Source organism: Macaca mulatta, chromosome 10 (assembly GCF_049350105.2).
Source record: "Macaca mulatta isolate MMU2019108-1 chromosome 10, T2T-MMU8v2.0, whole genome shotgun sequence".
Classification (NCBI taxonomy): domain Eukaryota; kingdom Metazoa; phylum Chordata; class Mammalia; order Primates; family Cercopithecidae; genus Macaca; species Macaca mulatta.
In genome coordinates, this window is record NC_133415.1 from 112,611,207 (window position 1) to 112,635,790 (window position 24,584).

At 50.5% G+C, this 24,584-nt stretch overlaps 1 protein-coding gene across 12 annotated transcripts in view; it reads left to right on the forward strand.

Moving 5' to 3' along the window:
- The window catches only part of PHACTR3 (phosphatase and actin regulator 3), a 271,374-nt gene that overhangs the window by 241,994 nt on the left and 4,796 nt on the right, over nucleotides 1–24,584 (forward strand). For all 12 annotated transcript variants that reach the window (XM_077952097.1, XM_077952093.1, XM_077952092.1 and 9 more), the window contains 3 exons: nucleotides 18,009–18,064; nucleotides 21,841–21,902; nucleotides 22,832–22,972. In XM_077952097.1, the coding sequence (XP_077808223.1) occupies nucleotides 18,009–18,064; nucleotides 21,841–21,902; nucleotides 22,832–22,972 (259 nt within the window). The remainder of the gene's footprint in view (nucleotides 1–18,008; nucleotides 18,065–21,840; nucleotides 21,903–22,831; nucleotides 22,973–24,584) is intronic.

A 24,584-nucleotide genomic window follows, 5' to 3' on the forward strand; every position in this document is an offset into this window, starting at 1 on the left:
ATTTAAAAACAGCTAGGCATGGTGGTGCATACCTGTGATCTCAGCTACTTGGGAGGCTCAGGAGGGAGGGAGGATGGCTTGAGCCAGTTAGAGGCTGCAGTGAGCTATGATGGTGGCATTGCACTCCAGCCTGGGCAACAGAATGAGACTCTGTCATTAGAAAAAAAAAAAAAAAGAAAACAAAATGGTGGGAAGGTGAGTCTGAGCTGGGACACTGCAGATCCCACAGGTCCAGCTCGGGTTGCCACCCCTGTGTGTGGTTTGGTTGGGCCAGTGCTGTCCCGGTACTGGCCATCCGTCAACTGAGGCACCTGGTTGGGCCGGTGCTGTCCCGGTACTGGCCACCCGTCAGCTGAGGCATGCAGGACTGTGCCATCTATAGCTTTCTTTGGATTCCGAGATCCCAATAACAGAGGCTGTTGGCATTTAGCAATTTATATGATTTTCTTCCTTTTTTTGATGCTGCACATTTATCCGGCTGACTTTCCCAGCCCTCCAGGGGTACTGTTGCTGGGGCTTCCAGTCTCTTTTTGTTTAGAAATCTCGGCAAGTGGAGATCAGGTCTGTTCTACACAGATGCTCTTCCTGAGCACCACCTCCTGCTTCACCGCTGTGGTGAGGGGTCTGCCTGTGAACACTGCAGAGCCTCCAAGGTCAAGAAGACCACCCAGATTCATGAGGGCACTTTCAAAGATTTGTTGCAAAAATGCAAAGGAGCTCATGAGGCAGCGCTGTGAACAGGCTCTGTGGGATGTTGTGGGGAGAAATCAACCTCAGTCCTAAAGGGAGGTTGCTGGTGGTCCTGCAAAGGCTGGGGCAGGCAAGGCCAGGCTGGGGCAGGCAAGGCCAGCATGGATCAGGCAAAGCAGTGGCTATCATGTATGGATCTTGTACATTCTGCTTTTAGATGAAGGTAGCTAAGCAACAGAACACACAGCTTCCAAATCTGGACAAGTTTAAACTGGCAAATCTCAGCCCGAGAGGATATAAATATGAGGCTTCGTCGTCTTGGGTGGAAGTCCCCATGTACAGGGAGGGAGATCCCATCTGTGTGTGGTATGCAGGGTCCAGGGAGTGGGACCCCGAGTCCCATCCTGTGCAGGGGAGAGGCTCAGGCGCCTTCTGTTTAGTGTCAGTGTGAAGTGGCCCTGTCCCTGCTGAGGCCTCCACAGAGGGTCAGCTGCTGTTTGTTTTCCTTGGTTGCTTGGGAATCTGCAGAGGATGGTACAGCATGTTTTGTAGGAAAATGCAAAACAACATCAAGCCCCATTCAGTATCAATAAAACATGATTCCCAAACCAGGGAGCAGGTGGCTTGGTGGGCTTGCAGGCCTGGCTGAGAGCCATGGGCTGAGTGAGCCCAGGGAAGTCACTTGATGTGTCCGAGCCTTGAAATGGGTGTGTGATGTCTGCCTGCTCAGATGCTTGCGGGGACTAAATAGCACACAGCCCTGCTTCACCCAGGATCGGGGCTTAGCGTGTGTGAGTAGAAGTCATAGTAATAACAGCACAACTATAGCTCATTAACATGTATTAAACCCGTGTTATGTATGAGGGGTGGTGTTTGGCTGCATTCATTTCAACATAAGATGTAAATGCTATTATTGGATGTTCTTAGCAGCTAAGGAAATGGAGGCCCACAGAGATTAGTTAAGATGCTCAAAGTCACACAGCTGGTGAGCTAGTGGAGCTGAGATGTGACCCAGGTGGGCTGACTCCAGATACCATGTTAGAGCCACCCCACTCTCTGGGATAGTTGCCTAGGCAGTCAGGACTGCCATGGTTGTTCCAAAATCAACAAGGATTCAGACTCCTCTTATCTTCCTGCTATTTACCCTCATGCTGGTGTTGATCCTCCATGGTCCAGGGTGGCTGCAAAGGCACCAGACATCACATTCAAATCCCAAAGGGGCATGCATCTCAGCTGAGTCAGCTCTTCCAGAGGGCTCCTCCCAGAAACTCCTCCACATCTACCTACTGCTCCTTGGTTGGCCCCTCCTCATGTGGCCGTGGTCAGCTGGAGAAGAGACTGCTCTGAATAGGACCAGCACTGAGGCCTAAGAAGGGGAGAAGGGAGATGGGGTAGGAAACTCGCAGCTTCTGCTACTTGAGGTGTTCAAGTTAATTTTGTTATGTTAAAGGAAGAAAAGAAGCAACAAATGAAGAGATGGAGGAGTGAATGGAAAGCATTCTGTCTGTTAGGTAGCAATGATTTCTAAATGATGTCTGGAGCTGCCTGGTTTGAGGAGTGCAGGTGGAGCCCTGTGGGCTTGGAGAGTGGCGCCTGGGAATTTACAAATGCCCCATTCCTGACCCTCCCATGCTGGGCCAGGGAGGGAGCTGCTGGCAGGAAGTTGAGGAGGAGGAGGGAAAGGGGAACCCTGAGGGGCCTGGAGAGTGATGTGGAAAAACACGCTACCCCGTCCCCAGCGATCCCATCCCCTCCACAGCGATTCCATCCCCTCCACAGCAATCCCATCTCCCCCATGGCGATCCCACCCCCCCCACGGCGATCCCATCCCCCCCACGGCGATCCCACCCCCCCCCACGGCGATCCCACCCCCCCCACGGCGATCCCACCCCCCCACGGCGATCCCACCCCCCCCCACGGCGATCCCACCCCCTCCACGGCGATCCCACCCCCTCCACGGCGATCCCACCCCCTCCACGGCGATCCCATCCCCCCCACGGCGATCCCACCCCTCCCACGGCGATCCCACCCCCCCCACGGCGATCCCATCCCCTCCACGGCGATCCCATCCCCTCCACGGCGATCCCAACCCCCCCACGGCGATCCCACCCCCTCCACGGCGATCCCACCCCCTCCACGGCGATCCCATCCCCCCACGGCGATCCCATCCCCCCCACGGCGATCCCATCCCCCCCACGGCGATCCCACCCCCCCCACGGCGATCCCACCCCCCCCACGGCGATCCCACCCCCTCCACGGCGATCCCACCCCCTCCACGGCGATCCCATCCCCTCCACGGCGATCCCATCCCCCCCACGGCGATCCCACCTCCCCCACGGCGATCCCACCTCCCCCACGGCGATCCCACCTCCCCCACGGCGATCCCACCCCCTCCACGGCGATCCCACCCCCTCCACGGCGATCCCACCCCCTCCACGGCGATCCCACCCCCTCCACGGCGATCCCACCCCCTCCACGGCGATCCCACCCCCCCCACGGCGATCCCACCCCCTCCACGGCGATCCCACCCCCTCCACGGCGATCCCACCCCCCCCACGGCGATCCCACCCCCCCCACGGCGATCCCATCCCTGGCGATCCCATCCCCTCCACGGCGATCCCATCCCCTCCACGGCGATCCCATCCCCTCCACGGCGATCCCACCCCCCCCACGGCGATCCCACCCCCTCCACGGCGATCCCACCCCCTCCACGGCGATCCCACCCCCTCCACGGCGATCCCATCCCCTCCACGGCGATCCCATCCCCGCCACAGTGATCCCATCCTCTCTCCGACATTTTAGTTCCGCAGCAGATGTTTCCTGAACAGCCTCCATGTGCCACTCTCTGCACTGGGCCTAGGATGGGGGGAACGAACAAAGCAGATGCGGGGGGCTGCCTTCCAAAGCTTCCGTTCCACCAGCAAGCATAGGGGAGGGGAGGTCAAGTGAACATGTGTGTGGTACATGTGGAATACGTGGCTGTGACTGGACAGGGGAAGGGCTGCAGGGCAGAGTGACCATGTTCCATGCAGTTGGCTCCCAGCGTCCCCTCCTGGGCTGGTGGGCGCTGGTGCATGTCAGTGCCATTGCTGAGGAAGGTCTGGGTCCTGTAGAAATGTTGTGGTCTGCAAATGAGGTGCACCTGTCTTTTCTTAAATCGAGGACACTTTCAGGTGGATTTGGTTTCTCTGACTCGGCTGGTTCAGTCAGCCTGACGGGCACCTACCATGTGCCTCAGGCCCCGTGCTGGGCAAGGCCCTGCCTCCAGCTCCCAGCCTCACTAGGAGGGAGGGATGGGAGCCACAGGACATGCCCAGTGGAACAGCCACCAGGGCAGGTGAACCCTGGAGAGGGGTGGGCTGGGACGGTGACCCTGGGAAGCCACAGGAAGGAGCGCATGGGAGTGACCCTGGAAGCCCAGAGATGGAGATGGGGAGGGGAAGGGCTGGCAGGGGCCCTGCCTGAGCGAAAGATCAGAGACAGGCAATGCTCAGCATCCAAGGAGGAAAGCAGGAGGAGCTGGAGGGCAAGGCGGCCCTGGTACCTGGCAGATGCTCCACTGGTGCCTGTGGAATGGACCCGAAAGGATCTTAGCCCTGGGAGCAGGCAGTACGGAGCATTACGTATTCTTTCCATTTTCAAAATTCGAAGAAGGGACTTATATACATGGTAAAAAATAAAACGGTACTTCTCACTCCCACCTCATCCATCTGTCCGGAGTCAGCCACTGTCCATGAGACCATGTGTGACCATTCAGAAGTGGGTCTTTGTAGGAGTCCTAATGCCCAGAACAGTAATCTGCAGATATTACCCGCCATGTGCTGTGCCCAGCTCGGACCTCAGCTGGCTGTGGTAGGTCCTTCACTCGGCATCGGTCTCTGGAGGGAGGCGGAGTAAAGACCTGTCCTCAGTGCTCAGCCTCAGGTGACTACTCAAAAAGCCGTTGGAAAGAAGAGATCATAAGCATGATTTGTTCATGCTTTAAACACTATTTTAAAGTAAATCATACAGATGTCACTTGCTTGGCCATCACTTTGAGGCAGAATCCAAGGACATTTCTTTGAGGAAGAATCTACCAACTTAAGTTATTTTTGCTCTAAACAAAGGCTGGATGCGTCTCCTACAAGTTCCACTGTCAGTTTCTTTGGAGAGGAGTGAGTATTTAAAGACACTTGGAAGCAATCTGAGTGCAGAATCCTTCCAGAGTTGTAAGACCCCGCCTCCCCAGATCTCACTCCTCTCTCCCACGCAAACTGCACAGCGGTATTTTTAGCAACTTGCCTCTACCGACTCCAAAGCTCAGTGTTCATAGAAGTTACATTTTCATTTTACATCCATGTGAGATCATTCAATCAATGTGCATTAAAAGCTTAATTAAATTACCTGATTACAGAAACAAGTACACCTGGTGCCAATATGTTTGGGAACAAAAGCTACCAGTTCCTGATCCATGCATAGCTCAGCTGGTGTGGCCAGGCAGGTCTGAAATCTGTAGGGAGGCCACGAAGTCAGGACGGGACTCCCAGCATGACTGGGGCCACTGTCCACAGGAAGGATTTCTGCTTCAAGAAGCCTCAGCCTGTCTCTAAGGCCTTTCCGCTGATCAGATCAGGTCTAACCAGTTCAGCCAGGACACTCTCCTTGCCTTAAAGTCAGCTGATGGTGGCCCTTGATCACATCTACCAGACACCGTCACAGCAGCACCTAGATGAGTGTTTGGTTGAGTAACTGGGGACTGTGACCCCACCCGTCACACCCTTCAGGTTGACACATCAAATTGACCCTCACAGATTCAAGGCTGGCAAGAAGCTTGTGAACAGATCTAAGAGTGTACTCAGTCTCTCACTCACAGCCTCGCTCCGCAGGTGATTTGTAGAGAAGCCAGGATTCAAGCAAAGGGCAAGTTCAAAGCTTAGACTCTTGATGATGTGGTTTTGCAGTTTCTATACTCACGTTTATTCCATTTTATCTTCCCCAGAGTCTGGCCGGGAGAGCCTTCCACATAAGGGCTAATGGAGCAGCACCCGGTTCCTTTCTGTAATGGCATTGAATTCCACCGCGGGGATGAACACAGGTCCTTTAGGCTCTAATGGGCATTGAGGCTCTGCCCTGTGGTTGGCTATCATGAGCATCCTCATATGTGTGTCTGTAAGAGGCCCGTGTGGAAGGATGTTCACACACGTCAGAAATCTTGGAACTAGACCTGGCAGGTTAGAGAATATATGCATCTGTCATTTTTGACCTGAGCACTGATGACCAGGGAATGCCCCTGACTGACAGCCCCACCAGTAGTGCGGGAGGGACTCTGTCTACACTCCTGTCACCATTGTGGATTTTCCAGCTTTCTGCCCTCTGCTGATCTGGAGGTGGCACAGTGGCATGCTGTTTGGCACAACCACACACTCCATGTGGTTGTTATTTCCGTGGAGATCTGTGAATAACGATGCGCTTTGGACTTGCCCCACAACTGAAGCCCAGTTCCACCAGTAAGGCTGAGCTGTGTCCCACAAGCCCAGAACCATGCACCCTGCAGTGGGATCCCTGCATCGCCAGTGGCTTCTCTGCTCATTTTGCTGTGCCAGCTTGAGAGGCTGTGCAGGGGCTGGGGATTCAGCAGTGACCAGGTAGACAAAGTCTCTGCCCTTGGAGGGGTCCTGAGTCCCTAACTGGCCAGCGTGGTGGCTTGTCCTGGGTTAGCACACATACTGCCTTTTGCACTCTGGTGGCAGCTGTGCAAGCGTGAGACTGTGGTATGTCTTTCACAGGCTTGGACGGGGGCTTGCCCAAGGTTGCCTTGTTGCTGTCAAAACCAGCCTTTGGGCTAAAGTTTCTCAATGTAAACCTGGCCTTGCCTTGATGTCCCATTCATGTATCTACTCATTCATTCATTCACTCATTCAGTCACTTGTTCGTTCATTCATTCATTCACTCATTCATCTAGTCACTCGTTCATTCATTCACTCATTCATTCATTCATTCAGTCACTCCATTCATTCATTCAGTCACTGGTTCATTGATCACTTATCATGGGCCAGGCTTGGTTCCAGAGCCCTGAGTACACAGCATTGGGTACTACTGATGCAGTTCTTACCATTAAGGTACTCAAAACATAAATAATAAATTCTGGCCATGAAGGCCACAAAATATACAAACGCACTGGGGAGCAACCTGTGCAGAAAGGAGCCAGTTACTTCAGCTGGAGGAGTGGGGGTCGGCTTTCTAGAAGAAGAGGTTTAAGCTGAACCATGGGGAGATCTGGGTAACAACTTTCTTAGCAGAGGGAAGGGCCCAGGCAGAGGCACTGGGTGGGAATCAGCTTGGCATGTGCCGTGGTCTGAATGTTTGTGTCCTCCCCAAATTCATGTGTCACCCCCAGTATGATGGTGGTTGTAGATGGGGCCTTTGGGAGGTGATTAGGTCACGAGCGTGCAGTGCTCTTGAGCGAGATCAGCGCCATCATAAAAGGGAACCCTGAGGGCTGCATTGCTCCCTCCACCGTGTGAGGACACAGGGAGAAGATACTGTCTCTGGGAAAGTGGGTCCTCCCCAGAGGCCGAATCTGCTGGCACCTTGACCTTGGACTTCCCAGATTCCAGAACTGGGAGAAATGGATTTTTGTTGTTTATAAGACACTGAGTTTAGGGGACTGTGTTGTAGCAGCCCCGCTGGGCAAGGGCTGGACCAAAGGAGGACAAGGTATGGGGAGGAGGGAGAGGAGCGGGGTGGGGGAAGGGAGGGGTGCTCAGCGGCTTCGGGGAGGCTGGATCTCTGCTCTTCAGCAGGTTGTCTCCCTCCAGGAATTCCCTGCCATGGGCTGGGGCCTCTGGGTCCTGGTGGATGAACACACATCTTCGCTGAGTGTCCCTGGCCCGGGCCAGTGTGGGGCCAGTGTCTTGGTTCTTCCTTACTGACTCAACCTGGACTTGGCTTACCCTTGGCTGGGACCCGAGGAGGTCAGGCAGGGTGGTGGGGCCCAGTGGGACGTGGGGCACATTCCTTCCAGTGCAAGCCCCTGCCCCAGCCTTACACCTGGCATTACACTGCACACATTGTCCTCACCCTGCCTCTCACACCTGTGCTCTCTCCACACACCCTCCTGGCCCTGCCTCTCACACCTGTGCTCTCTGCACACACCCTCCTGGCCCCGCCTCTCACACCTGCGCTCTCTGCACACACCCTCCTGGCCCCGCCTCTCACACCTGCGCTCTCTGCACACACCCTGCTGGCCCCGCCTCTCACACCTGCTCTTCTGCACACACCCTCCTGGCCCCGCCTCTCACACCTGCGCTCTCTGCACACACCCTCCTGGCCCTGCCTCTCACACCTGCGCTCTCTGCACACACCCTGCTGGCCCCGCCTCTCACACCTGCTCTTCTGCACACACCCTCCTGGCCCCGCCTCTCACACCTGCGCTCTCTGCACACACCCTGCTGGCCCCGCCTCTCACACCTGCGCTCTCTACACACACCCTGCTGGCCCCGCCTCTCACACCTGCGCTCTCTACACACACCCTGCTGGCCCCGCCTCTCACACCTGCGCTCTCTGCACACACCCTGCTGGCCCCGCCTCTCACACCTGCGCTCTCTACACACACTGTCCTCACTCTGCCTCTCACACCCGCTCTCCCACACACTCCGTCCTTGCCCTGTCTCTTATGCCCGCTCTGCACACACCGTCCTGGCCCTGCCTCTTATGCCTGCTGTCTCTGCTCCCCTCTCACGTCCTTCCCTGCAGGCTGCCTCTCTCCCTCTTCTTTGCACACATGTTCTTGGCCTTTCTTTCTCACTCCACTTTCCTCCTTTCAAAGATAGCATTGGCAGGGCTGGGTGTCACTGTGAATGACGTTCTCTGCGTTACCTTGACTGTGAGAACAGAAGGTGCCTCTCTACGGGTAGATGCGAGTTTGGTCCTGAAAGTCAAGGGCCTGGTTTTCCTCCGCAGGATTCAAATCCTTCCTTCTCCCCGCTCCCCTCCCTTCTATTCTTCCCTCCCTCCCATAGTTCTCAGGCACCAGGTGATTCCTCAGCACCTCTGAGAGTCCCCAAATGGAAGGTGACTTGGGTATCCCTTGGTGTCCGTGTTGCTGTCTTTAGCACCTGGAAGAGGAGATGGAAGGGGCATGTCCACGGTGGAGTTGGGGAAGCCTCTCGGGGCAGCCAGGGAACCATTCAGAGACACTGGTGCTGGTGACCAGCTGGCCTTCATGGGCAGGGATGGAAGTGAACTTTGTGCCTCACCTGAGGCCTTAGAACACCGGGCTACAGGCGGCTGATTGACGGCGAGACCCCTCCCCAGCTCCAACGGGGCTGTTCCTGGTGCAGAGGGTGAGGGACTCATCTGTAGCCCAGGGGCACTAACTCATCCCTGGGCGGGGCAGTCTAGAGTCCCTTTTTGGCTTAGGGTGGGTCACAGAGCCAGGCTGACAAAACAGAAATAGCAACAGTGATGGAGACAGTGCAGTGTGCAGCTTGCAGAGCCCAGGGCACGGCGGCCTGGCTAGCCCCCTCACATATGGCTCTCTCCTTTCAGTCTCACCAGGTGAGACCATGGAGGTGCAGAGAGGGGACTGGCTGCACCCAGGAGGTGGAGGACAAGAGACACTGGAGAGTCTGGGGGGCCAGCTCCACATACCTGGAGTTCTTTCCTGCGCTGCCCTGGGAGGGAGCTCAGGCTCCAGGGGACATATTTCTCCTGCAGGGTGGGGTTGGGAGGACAGAGTAGGCAGGAGCCTTTGGCCTGAAGGCATGCCACTGTGGGCATTAAGAGGCATGGGACACCTTCCTGGCATCAGAAGCCCCCCACCGCACCAAGCTTGGCGGGGTTTCCTGGAGTTGAAGTTGCCCTGCTTCCTGTGCCCTCAGGACATAGGAGGCAGGCCAGCCGTTCTCTGTGGCCTTTTAGAAACTCGGGGCAGCTCTGTGGATTGTCACAGCAACTGGGGCTCCTGCTGTATTTTCAGGATGGTCCCAGGAGGCAGCGTTCTGCAGCCATGGGGCACTTCCTTAGCAATGAAGACTGGCCCCCCATTCCACTTGACTTCTGAATGTCCCTGGGACACTCGTGAGAGTCCGAAGCCCGTTTATGAGGACCTGAGCCTCAGCCTAAGTGCACTGTGGACACACACAGGAGGTATTTTGGTGGAGTTGTATTACAGGTGATGTCTCCTGGAATGCAAATGCCAGAACCCTCTCCCATAGAGGGGGGAGGGAACTTTGCTTTGTCCAGAACTTCACCAAGAAGCATTCCTCCGCCAGTGTCTCTCAGGGCATGGAGTGACCAGTGTGGCAGCTGTGGGTCTGTCTGCATTTGTGGCTGGCACTGTGATGGTGATTTTTCTGTAGGGGCAGCATTGGCAGTGTGCGTTGTGTTACCTAATCCAGCCATGCCTGGTACTTACCTATTGGAATATGCGTTATTTGATTAAAACTTAATTTCCTTTTTCCTCCTTTATATTGCTGATAGGGTATTATGTTGTTTTTTGGTTATGCGTATGAGGGATTTGGAGGAAAAGGGACAAGACAGAACAATTGTTATAATGGGGGGGGGTGTGTGGGGTCCAGTGGGGCTGGGGACCTCTGTGTGAGGAGAAGGACATCCTTGCTGGACAGGGACAGTGTGAACAGCCACCTATCAGTAAACACAGCTCAGCGTGGGGCCATCACCGGGCACAGAGTTTTGGGAGGGGTGGGAGTAGGAAGCACTGCTGGAGGGGTCAATGTGGACTGAAAGGCTTTGCTGAAGGCCTTGGAGGTTGTCCTGAGGATGGTGGGAACCCAGGCTTGAGCTCATCGTGGGAGTGGGAGTTAGAGTTATGCTGCTGTGGGCAGGGAGGTGGACACTGTGGAAGTCTCCATCATCCAGGGCCGAGGCTTGTGGCCTGGATCAGGGAAGCGGCATAGGGGATGGAGAGAGGCAGATGGATGGACAGACGGATGGATGGATGCAAGCAGAACTCAGCAGACTTGGAGCTCCCTGGGGTGCTGGACATGGGGAGTAAGAGGAGCCAGATCTCCCAGGGGTCTGGTGAGTGCCTGGGTGGTGGCTGGAGCCAGCCTCTGAGCCCAGGATGCTGGGCACTGAGCAGGTGTGAGGAGGTGGGGAACAGGGTGTGAAAAGGTTGGCTTTGGACTCAAAGTGCCTGGGGTCACATCCTCCCTGGCATCCTGGAAGTCAGGACTGCTGGGTACTGGAATGGGGCTTGCCCTGGGCTTGTGGACCAGCAGCCACCACCTCCCAGCTGAGCTCTCAGTGGGCAGAGCATCCCTGCTTGCTGTTTCCTAGTGTGGACACACTCCATCCCCTCTGCCTGGACACCCATCCCGGGTCTTTCTCTGGGCTGTGTCTTTCATCATCCAGGCCTCATCTTATGGCCTGGAGAGTCCTCTTCTCTTCCTGAACTTCTCTCCAGACACACCCACGTTGCTCTGATGCTCTGAGACATATGATCAACATGCCTGTCATCCATGCACCCTGATGGTGAGCACCTGGGGGCAAGGAGAGGAGATATCTGCCCCATTCGCCATCACATGTCTGACGATGCATCAATGCATCGTGTGAATGGTGTGTGGAGACACTGCCTCACTGGGGAATCCCATCTCCAGGCGGGGGCTGCCAGCTTTTCTCAGTGACTCAAGGCGGCTGTGGGGCAGGATTGGCATTCCCAGAAAGGAGCCTCCCAAAATAGTGCAGGCGTCCCCTGTGGGTGTAGTGCTGTCTGTTCTCTCTAGGAAGGCATTCTGCCTTGTATGGAAGGAATTGCTTCTCAATTTCTGCTCCACACTGAGGTGACTTTAGATGTTGATTCAAACCTCTTCTGTGACATCTGTGCTGGGGTGAGATCAAGACTTGGGGGATGTGTATTTAGTGGGGCAGTCTGGCTGGCTGGGGCTTCATCAGGGAGGCAAAGCTTGGGGAGCTGGAACTATACTTCTCCTGACCCTGTGTCCTTCCACTTCCTGAAATTACCTGCAGCCCCTGCTGCTATGCTCATCGTGCAGGAAGGCAGTCAGCTGAGCAGTGTGTGCAGAGGACGATTCAGAAACTGGTGCAAGCTTGGCACTGAGACAGCGTCTGATGGGGGAAGAGGGGGCATCTGATGAAAGAGGCTATGACAGACATAGAAGCATGTGCGTGTCTGATGGAAGAGGGTATGAGTGTGTGATGGAAGAGGGTGAGTGGACAGTAGATGATGAAAGAAGGTGTGAGTGTTTGATGGAGGAGGGTGTGTCTGATGGAGATGGTGTGAACGTCTGATGGAGAGGGCGTCAGTGATAAAGAGGCTGTGAGTGTCTGATGGAGGAATGTGTGAGCATCTGATGGAGGAAGATGTGAGCATCTGATGGAGGTGTGAACAAGTAGATGATGGAAGAGGGTGTGAGCATCTGTCTGATGGAGGAGGCTGTGAGTGTCTGAAGGAGGAGTGTTTCCTGGGGATCCAGGCCTGCAAGGAGGCTCTGGGCAGGATGGAGCCTGCAGTTCTGCTGGCTGAAGCTGGAAGAGACCTGGGCTCAGCATGGCAGGTGAATAATATCAGTGCTATAGTAGTAATGATAATGCCACCTATTTGTGTGCCAACCTCCTCCTGTATTTAGTGTTCTCGACTCTCCCAGCATCCCTGTGGGTTTGGTTGGCAGGTGTTCACCTGGGGAATCAGAGGCTCAAGTAAGGGAGGGCGTGACCCCATCACCCAGCTGGCAGGGGTCAGAGCGGGAACTGGAATCCTAGCTCTGTGCCAGTGCTGGGGCCCCAGTGCTGACTGTGGAATAGACAGTTGACAGCCTCCACAGACCTGGAAATGTGGGTGGCACAGCTGCATCATGACTCCCGGAGCCCCTCCATGTATTCTGACTGTTTAGACTGTCGATAGTCTCATCGGCTCCACCTCTAGGCCCTTTCGTCCCCATCATTTGTCCCCTGCTCTGTCTCCTCTAGTACTCACAGCACAGGACCAGGTGTGTCACAGGTGACTGCCACAGATCTGTCTTGTGAGAGACACTCGGAACCAGAAAGTGCCTGTGGGGTCACCTGTTTGGCTGGTGCCCACTTGGCCCCCAGGGCCCCCATAAATGACTCACATCCACACTTGGACATACAGACACTGTTTTCCAGGGTGTGGCGCACTCGATACCTTTAACTCCTGTCTGCATTCCAGGGCCTGCTCAGCCTCTGCCTGGTTTCCCAGCCCAGCCTGGTCCTTCCAGACTCCCTGTCATCCCCACCTCTTGTGTGTGCACAAGCAGGGACCAGGTGGGGAGACCGGCAGATGCTGCTCTGTCTCTGGAGTTTCTTTTCTTAGTGTCGCTCCCACACCCACGCGACGCTTTAATTAACTGCCACACTCAGGCTTTCTCAGTGGGGAGAGTCAGAAATAGACTGGCTTCCCCAGCTCCAGGCAGCATCAGGACGTCACCCCATTTCTGAATCAGGAGTCTCGAGTGGCTGCAGAGGGTGGGGAGGGTTGGGGAATCCCACAGGGGTCCTGCACTCCCACCTGCCCTGCCCCACCCCTCCACAAGGCCTTCTGCAGCTGCCAAAGCGCAGCTGTGCTCCGGCCACGTCTCTTGTGGCTCCTCGGAGAGCACCTTGATCCTGAAGCTCAGAGCCCAGGAAGCCCTGGCAGCATCCCTGCCCCAGGCAGGGCCAAGCAGGCTATGTAGTGAGGGGGAGGAACCGGCGCCCATTCCTTTGCTCCTCGACACAGGCTGCTCCCCTTGCCTGCACTGGCTCTAGGTCTGCTCTCGCAGAGCTTCATGACTCATTCAACCTGACTGCCCTTCTCCTGGCCATGGTTCTGCCCAGAAAATATCCTGGGCCACCCTGGCCTGAGTGGTGATTGTGTGTCAGGTAGGGGTCAGCATGCTGTGGGGCAGGGGTGGTGACCTGTGATGCATGCTTCTGCCTGCTTCCTGGGCCTCATCCCAGCTGTGTCCCTGCTGGCTGGTTCCTGCCAGCTGGTGCTGCTGGGGTTCCTCCCTGCCTCGGTCCTCCTCGCATCTGGAACTTGCTGTGGGTTCTGATTCCAGCCGTAGTAGCTGCTGATCACATTCTTCTCTCTCTGAGCCTCAAGGGTCTCGCCTGTAATGTTGGCAAAGTAATTGTCTGTCCTTGGCATCAGGCTTGTCGCCATTTTTCCTTTTGGAAGCCCCGACTCTGCATGAAGAGTTAGCATAGCTTCAGGTAGCAGGTGGACAAAAGGGTATCTTTTATATATACTTAGGGTAACAAGTATTAATTTGGAGTGTGGGGTGTTTTTGCCATATGGCCAACTTCTTCCCCAAGTCTTAAACATTTCAGGGGCCCCTCACAGGCCTGCAGCACACTTTGTCCTTGGTATCTGGTGGGGGTCTGGGCAGGTCCGTATCTCTTGCTAGTGGGTTCGTCTCTGTCTTTGTTGGACAGAAATCTGGAAGTGTTTCCAAATGCAAATCTAGTCCTGGCACACTCATACCCCGTCTCACCCAGGTCTGCTTTAAATCCTTCAGTGCTGCTCTGGGGTTCCAGGAGTGAATCCAGACTCCCTCTCCAGGGATGCCAGGCTGTGTGCATCCTGCCCCTGCTCAGACTCGGTGCACACACACCTCCATGCAATCTAAACGACCCCACCTCAGGACCTTTGCACATGTCCTCTCCTCACCTAGCGATCCCCAATCATCCTCTGGATCCCAACTAAAGTATCACCTTCTGGGAAGACATTCATGTCCAGGTTACAGCCTAGTCTCAACAGTGGCCTGGCCTTGTTGGGTTGGCAGCACCACCCTAAGACCCTGCTTAGCACCCTCACCTGGCAATCAGGGGTCTTCTTGCTCACCTCAATCCCCTCTGCTGGTGAGAACCACAGGGAGGGTCTTGGGACCCACAGTGCTGTCTGGGGCTCTGCATCCACCCTTCCAGCTGTGGGGTCCTGGCACTCTGTGGGTAGAGAGGCAGGTTGGTGACAAGCCAGTGGGGTCCTGGCCTGAGCACCCTTTTGCTCTGTTGACAACCCTGTGCTTCCGGGGCTGTGTCCATCCAGAGGACTGCATATTCTAGACCATTCAGGGGTGCCCTGGTGACATTCAGAGAGAAGCTTGGCAGCTAGATGAAGCCCTACAGTGAGCGACTGGACCACCAGACTGCCTCTGCGCCTTGGGACCAATTGCGCAGTTTTTGCTGGTTTGATGTCCACGCTTTCCTGAGATGTATCAATTGGATGAAATGCCTTTCTGGGAACATGGTCCACGACCAGCTGGCAAGTCACAGGTTGGGTTTTCTTGAGAAATTACTATATCCCAAGCATGCATTGTCACAAACATTTTTGTGCATTATCTCATTTAATTCTCATTGAGAGGGTCTGGTACTAATTTTCATTTTAGATGAGAAAGATAAGGTTCCAACAAAGAGGGGGGAAAAGCCTTGTTTGGGGGCCATGCCAGTGGACACCAGCCTCCAGGGGCATTTGGAGTACTTCTCAGATTTGAGGAAATGCACAGCCTCACTCCTCAGGTGTCCCCATGGGTGTTCCTGGCTGGGCAGCTGGCTCAAGAATTGTCTTGAGCCACACATAAAATACAAATGGCTGGGGCCAGCATTGCGGACAGTGAGTTTATCAAGGCAGTTGTAGGTAAAGAAAGGCAAATTTATTAGAGAAAGTATGAAGATCGGTTGCAAGGGTGCAATGGGCAGCACAGCAGAGAAGGGGCTGCCTGCAAAGAGGCAGGGGCTGGAAGGAAGTTTTATAGGGTTGTGCCAGAGGGCCTTATGTGCAGATAAGGTCGTGCTGCTGAGGCCTCGAGTGGAACAAGATATTTGGAAAGAGGATGTCATGCCAGTGGGTTGTCTGTGATTAGCCGGCTCTCAGAACAATTATTCTCCCCCAACTAGGACCTCTTCCTCATTGTTGCTTACTTATTAGGACTCCACGTTTTACTTCCCAGAATCCCATTCCTACACACAGCCTCTCCCTCTTAGCCAGAGGAGCTCTGCAAAGGAAGTACCTTTTCATGGGTAAAAAACATGGTGCACCCACTCTTGCAGGGCTTCAGGGATTTTTCCTTTCTATTTGCTCTAAAAGTGCCTGTGTGCCTTCGCCCTGCATCCCATCTCCTTCATGCTTCCGAGCCCTTCTGTGGGCAGCATTGGGGCCAGGGGATCTGGCTTGTTTCTGCTTTTCCTATGGTGGCCTGCCCCATCTTTATCCAGACAAAGTGGCTGTCAGGTTCTCTTGCCATTCCCTGTTTACAGAGACTCAGATACGTTGAGAAGCGAGCTAACGCTGGGTGCCCAGCTCTAAGGGGAGACCACAGACAACTCCAATTTCCTGATGATTTCTCTTCCTTAACCTAATTCCTTCTTCAAGACCCTTGCAGACAGTGCTGTACCAAGTGGATTCGGTATAACTCTCTCAGAAGCTTCCTCTTCCATGAAGTCTGTCTTGATTATCCCCCAGCCCCGCCCCCGTCCTCACTCCCTCAATGGTTAAGCCCCGTGTGTGAACAGTTAAGAGACGCTGTGGAGAGAGCTACGGTCTTCCCACACTGGCTTCTTCTCTTGAGTCTCAGCAAAATGTATCTCTGCCATATTCTGAATGTATCTGCCCCTGCCCAACCACTCACCCACCATATCCCCCATTTCCTCCATGGCATTGACCACTCTCTGAGATGATTTTGTTCATTTGTCTGCCTTTACCTCTAGACCAGGGGTGTCCAATCTTTCAGCTTCCCTGGGCCACATATAAAATACACTAATGATAGGTGATGAGCTAAAAATAATTGCAAAAAAACCCCATAATGTATGTTTTTAGAAAGTTTATGAATTTGTTTTGGGCCTCCTTCAAAGCTGTCCTGAGCTGCATGCAGCCTGCAGGCCACGGGTTAGACAAGCCTGCTGTAGACTATGAGCTTCCCAAGGGCAGGGGAGTCTTCCCATATTCAGCACTGTGCTCTGGGGGCTTGGAACAGTGCCTGGCACAGAGCAAATATTTCACAGTCATTTCCTGAGTGCTTGAATGAATGGCCTTTGGGGTGTTTTGACCGGACTGCAGAAGCAACACTTAGTGAGCTAGGCTTTGCATGCATTGTTTGGGACCGGGGAGGATTCCAGCCAGGAATTGTCAGAGGGGAGGTTCAAGTCTCACCGAACATTGAGATATGATGTGGAAGCAACCACCCACAGAGCCAGAAGACAAAGCCCCCGGGGGAGCAGAACCACAAAGGGTTGTATTCTAGTGGGGAGGGAGGAGTGGTTGAGTCCTGCAACGTCCTAGGCTTTCTGCTGGGACAAGGATTATAAATAGGAGATAAATAATTTTTAAATGGAGCCTCCATCCTCGCCGGGGCAAAATATTATGGCCCTAAATTCTGGGTGTTCAAATACTGGGCCCTGTTGTCTCCCTGCTGTGGTTAGAGGATCTGGAAGTGGGAAGGTTTCTGGCTCTGGCCCAAGTACAATATTATTGTAGTCACAAAAATAATCAGAGCTTGGCATTAATTTCGGATAATGATGCCTCCTTCTCCTGACAAGCCCTTTATGTTTTTTGGTGGTGACTGTTGTTGGCTGCATCCTCCAACTTCTTCAATGAGAGACCACTTGAAAAAGAAATAATAATTTGTCTTCATATCGCACACTCCGTCTGCGCTGATGGTGGGAGGGGAATGCGTGTGGGTGGGCTCAGCTCTGTTAGCTGTGCTGGCTGGAAGAGATTCCCAGTTTTTATTCAGCGCTCGAGCTGAGCTTTATGCTTGCTGACAAGAGGTGGGAGGCCCCTTAGACGTCTTTAGACACTCCCCCTGTGCTGGGCTGGGCACAGGCGGCTCTACTCAGCCGTTCAGCAGGCAGAAAGCCCGAAGGAGAGATCAGTGCTCCCACGGCTGGTGTCTCCTGTGCTGACAACGGAGGCAGTGCTGGGAAGCATGGATCTCCCAGCATTTCTGGATCTAGAAGCCTGAAAACAGGTGGTGCTACCCACCCCTCCCTAAGCCAATGGGCAGGAAAAAGAATTTCCTGAACAGATCTCCTCGATGCTTAAATACACTGCTCTGGTGAACAGTCCAGACCAGGCAAGATTTGGGCGACAGATCAGAAAAATGAAGACCTGCACATGCGGAGTTGGAACAAGGACTACCCTAGTATTAGCTCTGTGACGGGGCAGCTTTCACTCTCACTTGGAAGTCTGACTTGATTTTGCCAGCAAGAGGCAACAACCAAAGGTTCACTTTCTCTCCTCCCCATTTTGGGAGGCGATCTATAGGGGTGTGCCAGCCACCTCTCATCCTTGCAGACCCCAGGTGGAATTTGCAGGCAGCCACTATGGTGCAAAATGTAATTCTAGTGTTTTTCCGCAGACGGCTGAGCCAAAGACCTGCCGTGGAAGAGCTGGAGAGAAGAAATATCTTGAAACGTGAGTAGCTGGTGATTCCTCTAGAGGTTTTCCTTCACGTGTGGTGAGGCTGTTGCACAAATTCTGAGTTCCCATAACCCAGCCCTTCTCTGCAAGCGGAATGCTCTATGCTCAGTAAACCTGAGCTGCTGAGGAATTCTGAAAGCAAGCCCCAAAGGAAAGCTGATATATCTAGAAACATTCTTTTTTTTTTATTAAAAAAAAACTCCTCTCCTCTTAGCATAAAGATGTTTTTATTTTCAGGGTTAGTTCCATATGTCTAAGCACGTTAGGTTTTAAGCAGGTCTTCCTGGCAGTTTGGGTCGGGGTTCTTCTTGGCTACAGAAATCACAAAGCATGAACTGCATCATAAATCTCACTAGAGGACACGCCCCTTGCCTGTTATACTTGGGAGGAATAAAGCAGTCAGCTCAGGGAAACAGTGAAGCCATGGGAAGCTTTCATGTGGCTGAGGACTTTGAGGTTCCAGGACCCTCTGTCGCTCCCAGCCTTTGCGCCCCCTTGCATTTCCAGTTAGGTGGACAGTTATAGGATATGCTGAGCACAGGTGTTCATGAGTAACCTCCATGCTCTAGGGCACTATATTCCATTAAATATTCCATAAAGTTAGTGATTTAGGGGTGGCCAAACCTCTTGAAAAAGTGTTTCTCAAATAGTTCTTTAGTCATTTTCAGTTTTTAAAACATTTTCTACAGAAAGTATCTTCTAATGGCTTGGATTTTTACAGGACTTCTTTTTCTCTTTATGTGATGAATACTGCAGACTTTCTCTGAGTTTGTTTTCTTTTTACGAAGTTATGATGGTACCAAGCTGACTTTCTGTCAGAAAATACCGCAGAGCCCCTTGTTGGTCTGGGTACTGAACTTGAATTGATTCCTCTCTCCTTTCTTTGCCTCAATGCCTTCATTAACTGCCTAAAACAATCCCCTTCTTTATAGATTGTCGAAAATAACCCTCAGATAAAGACTTCTTCATTTGACTTTTTAAACTTAAGATATAGTGACTACGGTTCTGTGTTAACTATACCATCTCCGAGGATTTAAAGAAAAGCTTTTCATTGATAACATGCTTAATTAAGTAGGCAGACAGAAAAGTCAAGCTGTTTCAGTTGCCAAATATTTGAAGTTTTAAAAATTAAGTCACTTATTTGTAAAGCTTGTAAGTTGCAGATGCTACTAAAAGTAGCAGTCCAGACTGGAACCAGGCAAGTTCAAGACACAGGAAGCACCACATTCCAAGTAGCCTTGGAACAGGAAGAGTACTACAGCCCAGACTTTTAACCCAGGAACCATGTCTTCTTTCAGTAGCAGCCTCTTCCTTCCTAGGTCTTCCCACCAGCAAGTGCTTCTAATTGTGTTATTCTTTGGAAATAAATATCAGAGCCTTAGAAATAGAACTGTCTTTGGTGACAGGGAGTTAACAAGTGCATAACTGAAACTGACTGCACTGACCTTCAGTGCACAGAAGGGAAAATGAGTTTCCTCTGCGGTGGCCATGGCAATCCCGCCATAAACACTGTGCCTTCATTAGTGGATGTAGGTTTGTCCTTAGCTTGGAAGCCCTCTCTGGTGTCCTGAGTGGGAAGACCTGAGACTTTTACTGCTAGGTTTGTGGTGGGTGTTTGGTTTTTCTTTTGTTCTGTGGAGATGAGAATAGGGTAACTATATATAGCCTAACATCATACTCATAGGCTTTTGATACACAGGACTTCAAGCACTTATACTATATTGCATTTTCTTCTTGTAATCAATCCTTAGAATATTACTTTTGTGTTTGCTTCAAGGGGGAACTCATGACTAATTGCAATTATATCTGAGGAGCACTCAAAACTCTGCCCATGTAACACTATAACATGGATAGAAAAGCAGGAGAGCAGTGGCCCCTTTCTATGCTGATGGTAATTCTTTATTAGGCCCAGTCTGTGCCATGGACTGTATTCAGTACTTGGTATATATTCCCTCATTTAATCACTGCAACATATTTGTGAGGTCTGTACTTTTTAACAAATGAATATTGGAACAAGGATAGCACTAGAGTTCAACCCCAGGTCTGCCTAACTCCACTGCCCATTTTCTTAACTACTGCATCAGAAGCAGTAATACGTTTTGGACATTCATGGAAGACTCATGTATAACTAACTGTCCAAGCTGCTGGAGCTATTTCCAGAAAATATGGGTGTAGCAGTCCTGATTATGGGTCCCTTGCTTTGTATAATGCACGGGATTTTCTGGGTCTGGAAATGAGATCCACAAACATATCACTAAGGGGAGCTGAGAAGGGGAGGTCTGTGGGCTTAGACTAACAGGGAGGACTTCTTGGAGGAAGTATCCAACAGAGCGCCTGGCACGAAGAAGCACTCTGACAGGAACTTTCAAAGATCAATTCTCTGAAGACCCTGCTAGTGACCTTCGTAGTAATGATGACATTTTTCAAGATTTAAAAAAAAAAAAAAAGATCTGACTTGTTTCAATCTTTTCACATGGGAGTGGCCTATTTTAAAGAAATCTGAAAAATTTTATGTCACGTAAATCCCTCATGGCTGGCCTTATCTGGACACTTTCACAACGTTTCTCTAATTGTATCAGCTTTCTGATGATACCTTAAAAGTATGGTTTCTTTTGGTTTCTCACTTGTATAAAGAATTAAGCACAAATAGGATTTAATTACCTTTTCTAAAACACCCTAGTCCAAGATGACTCACTTAAAAAAATTACTGGAAAGCACAATATATTAAACTCATATAACCAATCCCACAAAGGTATAAATATTTGAAATGCATCTTTTAAATAAAGGCAGATAATGTGAAATTGTGTTAACTGCAAGTGGCAGGATTTCCCTTACCAAAACCTAGCAGTGTTTCTAGGAATGCTGATTGTTGAAATCTCTTTCCTAGGAATGGAGCTATGTTCAGGTCAGGGACCTAAGGCTTTATTTAGCAACGCAGAATACCAGAAATAGGACAGCCATTATCTTGTATCCCAGGGGGACGCTTACATTTTGTACTATATCTCAGCACTTTGGTCTATTTTTAGCTTCCAAGTATAGGTGAGAGCACAGCTTGAATGTTAATAGTCACAACTTACCAAGCAAAGCTAATTTTGCTGAGGGACTTGGGCTCCTTTACAAGGCACTGTCATATAACAGTGTTCACGCTTCAGCAATGGAGAGTCAGCTAGGTTCACAGATATGTTAAGATTTGAAATATAGTCTGAACATATAAATTTCCGGCAAGCATATGCTGCCCAGGAGCTGAAGAAGGTGTTCCATGTTTTACGTTGGTTAAAAAGTCTGTATGCTTATTAAGGAAAAAAAAAGTAGTGGCAGTGCTATTTATATTGAAATGTACATACACATTTATTTAGTCTACTACAGATATTTTTAATGTGGCATCTAAGTGCTAGATGTAAATATAAAGATATTTGGGGAGAAAGAAAATCAGTGAGAAAGACAGACACAGAGATGTCTACTTCCTTAAACAGCAGCCATATCTGTGGTTGTTTCTAATGCACAGAAGGGCTGAGGAGACCAGGTTGGGATGACAGCAAAGCTTCGCTTAGTACAAGTATTTCCGTGATGAGACCATGATCTCCTGAACAGTGATTGACAAAGTGGGGAAAAAAAAAACCCACAAAGAGTGATGTGGAAAAAGATCTCTTTAATATCTTACCTTCAGCTCCCAGAAATACGGATATCTTGGGTACACCTTCCTGCTAAAGAGAAGAACGTTTCAACCTGTTTCTCTTTGTCATTTTTTTCCCTATTTTAATCTTTCACAGAAAGGAATGATCAGATAGAGCAGGAAGAAAGAAGAGAAATCAAGCAAAGATTGACAAGAAAGGTACTATAAGCATTTTATTGCCTGAATAATAAAGGTGGTCTAGAGAACAGCTGCTTCGGTAGCAGGTGGGATGAGTAATCTAGGTATCACTCTGTGATCATGAATAATGTTTTCCTGGACAACATGGCATCAGTTAAATCAGGATATTTGCTCAACAACAATGAATTAACTCCCTCTGACATTCCCTATGGACGAAGTCCTTCCCCAGCACAGTAGCACTTGGAGAGGTGCACAACGCACATGACATTTTTTACTTATGTTCAGGTGGAAGCCAGAAGTTGATTGGCATTTTCTTAATTTACAGTGTCTAGGAAAAGCATACCTGGGTATCAGTGTTTTAGTTACATTTTGCACTCATCGCTTTTGTTCACCTCTAATATGTCTAGAAGTTCCTCAGTTGCAGAAAGCTTATCTGTGACTCAAATAGTTAACATTTACTAGGGCCAATACAGGTAGCAACTCTATACACCTTAATCTACTTTTAAAGCCCTGACCATTTCTATTCAAGTGTTCTGGATTCCCCTTCTTTGTTGTGCTGCTCCATAATAATTCTCTTGAAATTAACAGAATATCCTTCTTAAGCTGGACATATAATAACTTTATTAGCACTTTGAAAAAGCTTATCTAATTGTACCTGAAGCCATTGATGCCATCAACTCTAAGTTAAATCACTAACTATTCCTTGAGCTGGTGCTATGTACTACTGGGGGTGTGACTCCTTCTGATAAAATATTTTGGAGGAAGGGGGATTGTGACTTAAGGGTACAGTATATAATTTAAGCCCTTCACATTAGAGATTGCTTGTATTCAGGTTATATATCACAGTTTGTTTTATTTTTATTTTTTTTAGAAAGGTGCTGTTTGTTCAGAGTGCTTCAAAAAAGCTAGTTTGGCATGTGATACTTAACTATGATGATCTTTGATTTTAGCTTAATCAGAGACCCACCGTTGATGAATTAAGAGACAGAAAAATTCTGATACGATTCAGTGATTACGTGGAAGTAGCAAAAGCGCAGGACTATGACAGGAGGGCAGACAAACCCTGGACGAGACTGTCAGCAGCAGATAAGGTACATAACTGCCTGTGCTGGTGGGGGGTGTTGGATGTTATAATAAGGGCAAAATATGTCATGCCAGGGAGTTTATTCATAGACAATGGGAGTCCTCAACTATTTAAATTAAGGGTATACCTGCAGTAAATATTGGTTTCTCAAAGACAATTCAGGGTCAGATTGAGAAATGGTTCTCAGCTAGCGGACAGTTTTGCCCCGAGGGACATTTGGCAATGTCTAGAGACATTTTTGATTGTCACAACTCGGGATGCTACTGGTAGAGGCCAGGGATGCTGCTAAGCATCTCACAATGCACATAACAGGTCCCACAACAAAGGATTTTCTAGTCCCAAATGTCAAGACTGTGGAAATTGAGAAACCTTGGTATAAGGGATAAATCAAAGGTGGGCAAGGCTGCCATAAGAGATCAACTGACAAGTTTAAACAAGAAGAGCTACAGTGGGGATAAAGAGGAATTCAAGAAAGCCTCTACAGTATAGAAGAGGTTCTAGATTCTCTCCCTGGACTTGTGCAGTTTGAAGTATCTCTGAGAACCTCCTGAGGAGTCTGAACTGAACGGTTAGAGAAGGAGGAGGCAGGTCATAGAGTCTCTGCCTGACATTTGCTGAGCACAGAGAGGGTAAGTTCTCGTCTGTGATCAAACACTTGACTGGCAAGATTTAAGCCCACGAATGTCTATAGAGTCTTTTTGTTACCTTCTTGCTTCTATTAATTTTCAGAAGACTTAAAGCCTTTAGGAAGAGAAAAATTACACATTCAGGCAAAGAAATTTGCTAATTGTTCTTCATTCTTCATATGCCGAGTATGAGTATGTACATAGATATTGCATCAACTTGGAGAAATGCGAACATGTTGGACTAACTTGCCTAGTTCTTTGTGATTGATGTGCTCAGAGGATCACAATGATACAAGGAGAAGTATCTTTGGTAGTCTGCAGATGTGTTTGAGTATGAGAATAATATACCCCTAAAGTTCTTAAAGACTTTCCTTGTCCCAGAGGCTATGTTTGATGTTTTAGTCTCATTGGGTCCCTCGAGTGTTTATCTGAGAAGGAAGTACATGATGCAAGTGGGCCTGGGGAAGCCAAAATATTAATATATGCTGAAGTTAGAAAGGCTTATTTCTAGATTATCTCTGATTATAAAATTCCGAGTTCACTGAAAGCTGCAGTTTACTCATTACCTTGGTGTTCCTGTTTCATTAGTGCCCTAAGCATGTGCTTGGTCCGTTTAGGTATGGAGTGAGTGGGGTTGGGGGAAGGATTGTCTTCCCACTTCAGTCCAGCAAATTAATTCATGGAAGACTCACATAATACTAGTCCTAGCCAGAGCAATCGAGCAACAGAAAGAAAGGGCATCCAAACTGGAAAAGAGGAAGTCAAGTTATCTCTCGTTACAGACAATATGATCTTATACCTAGAGAAACCCAAAGACTCCACCAAAAAACTTAGATCTGATAAATTCACTGAAGTTGTAGGATACAAAAATTAGTAGCATTTCTATAAACTAATAATGGACTAGCTGAGAAAGAAATCAAGAAGGCAATCTTATTTAAAATAGGTGTCAAAAATACCTGGAAATGAATTTAACCAAGGAGGTGAAAGATCTGT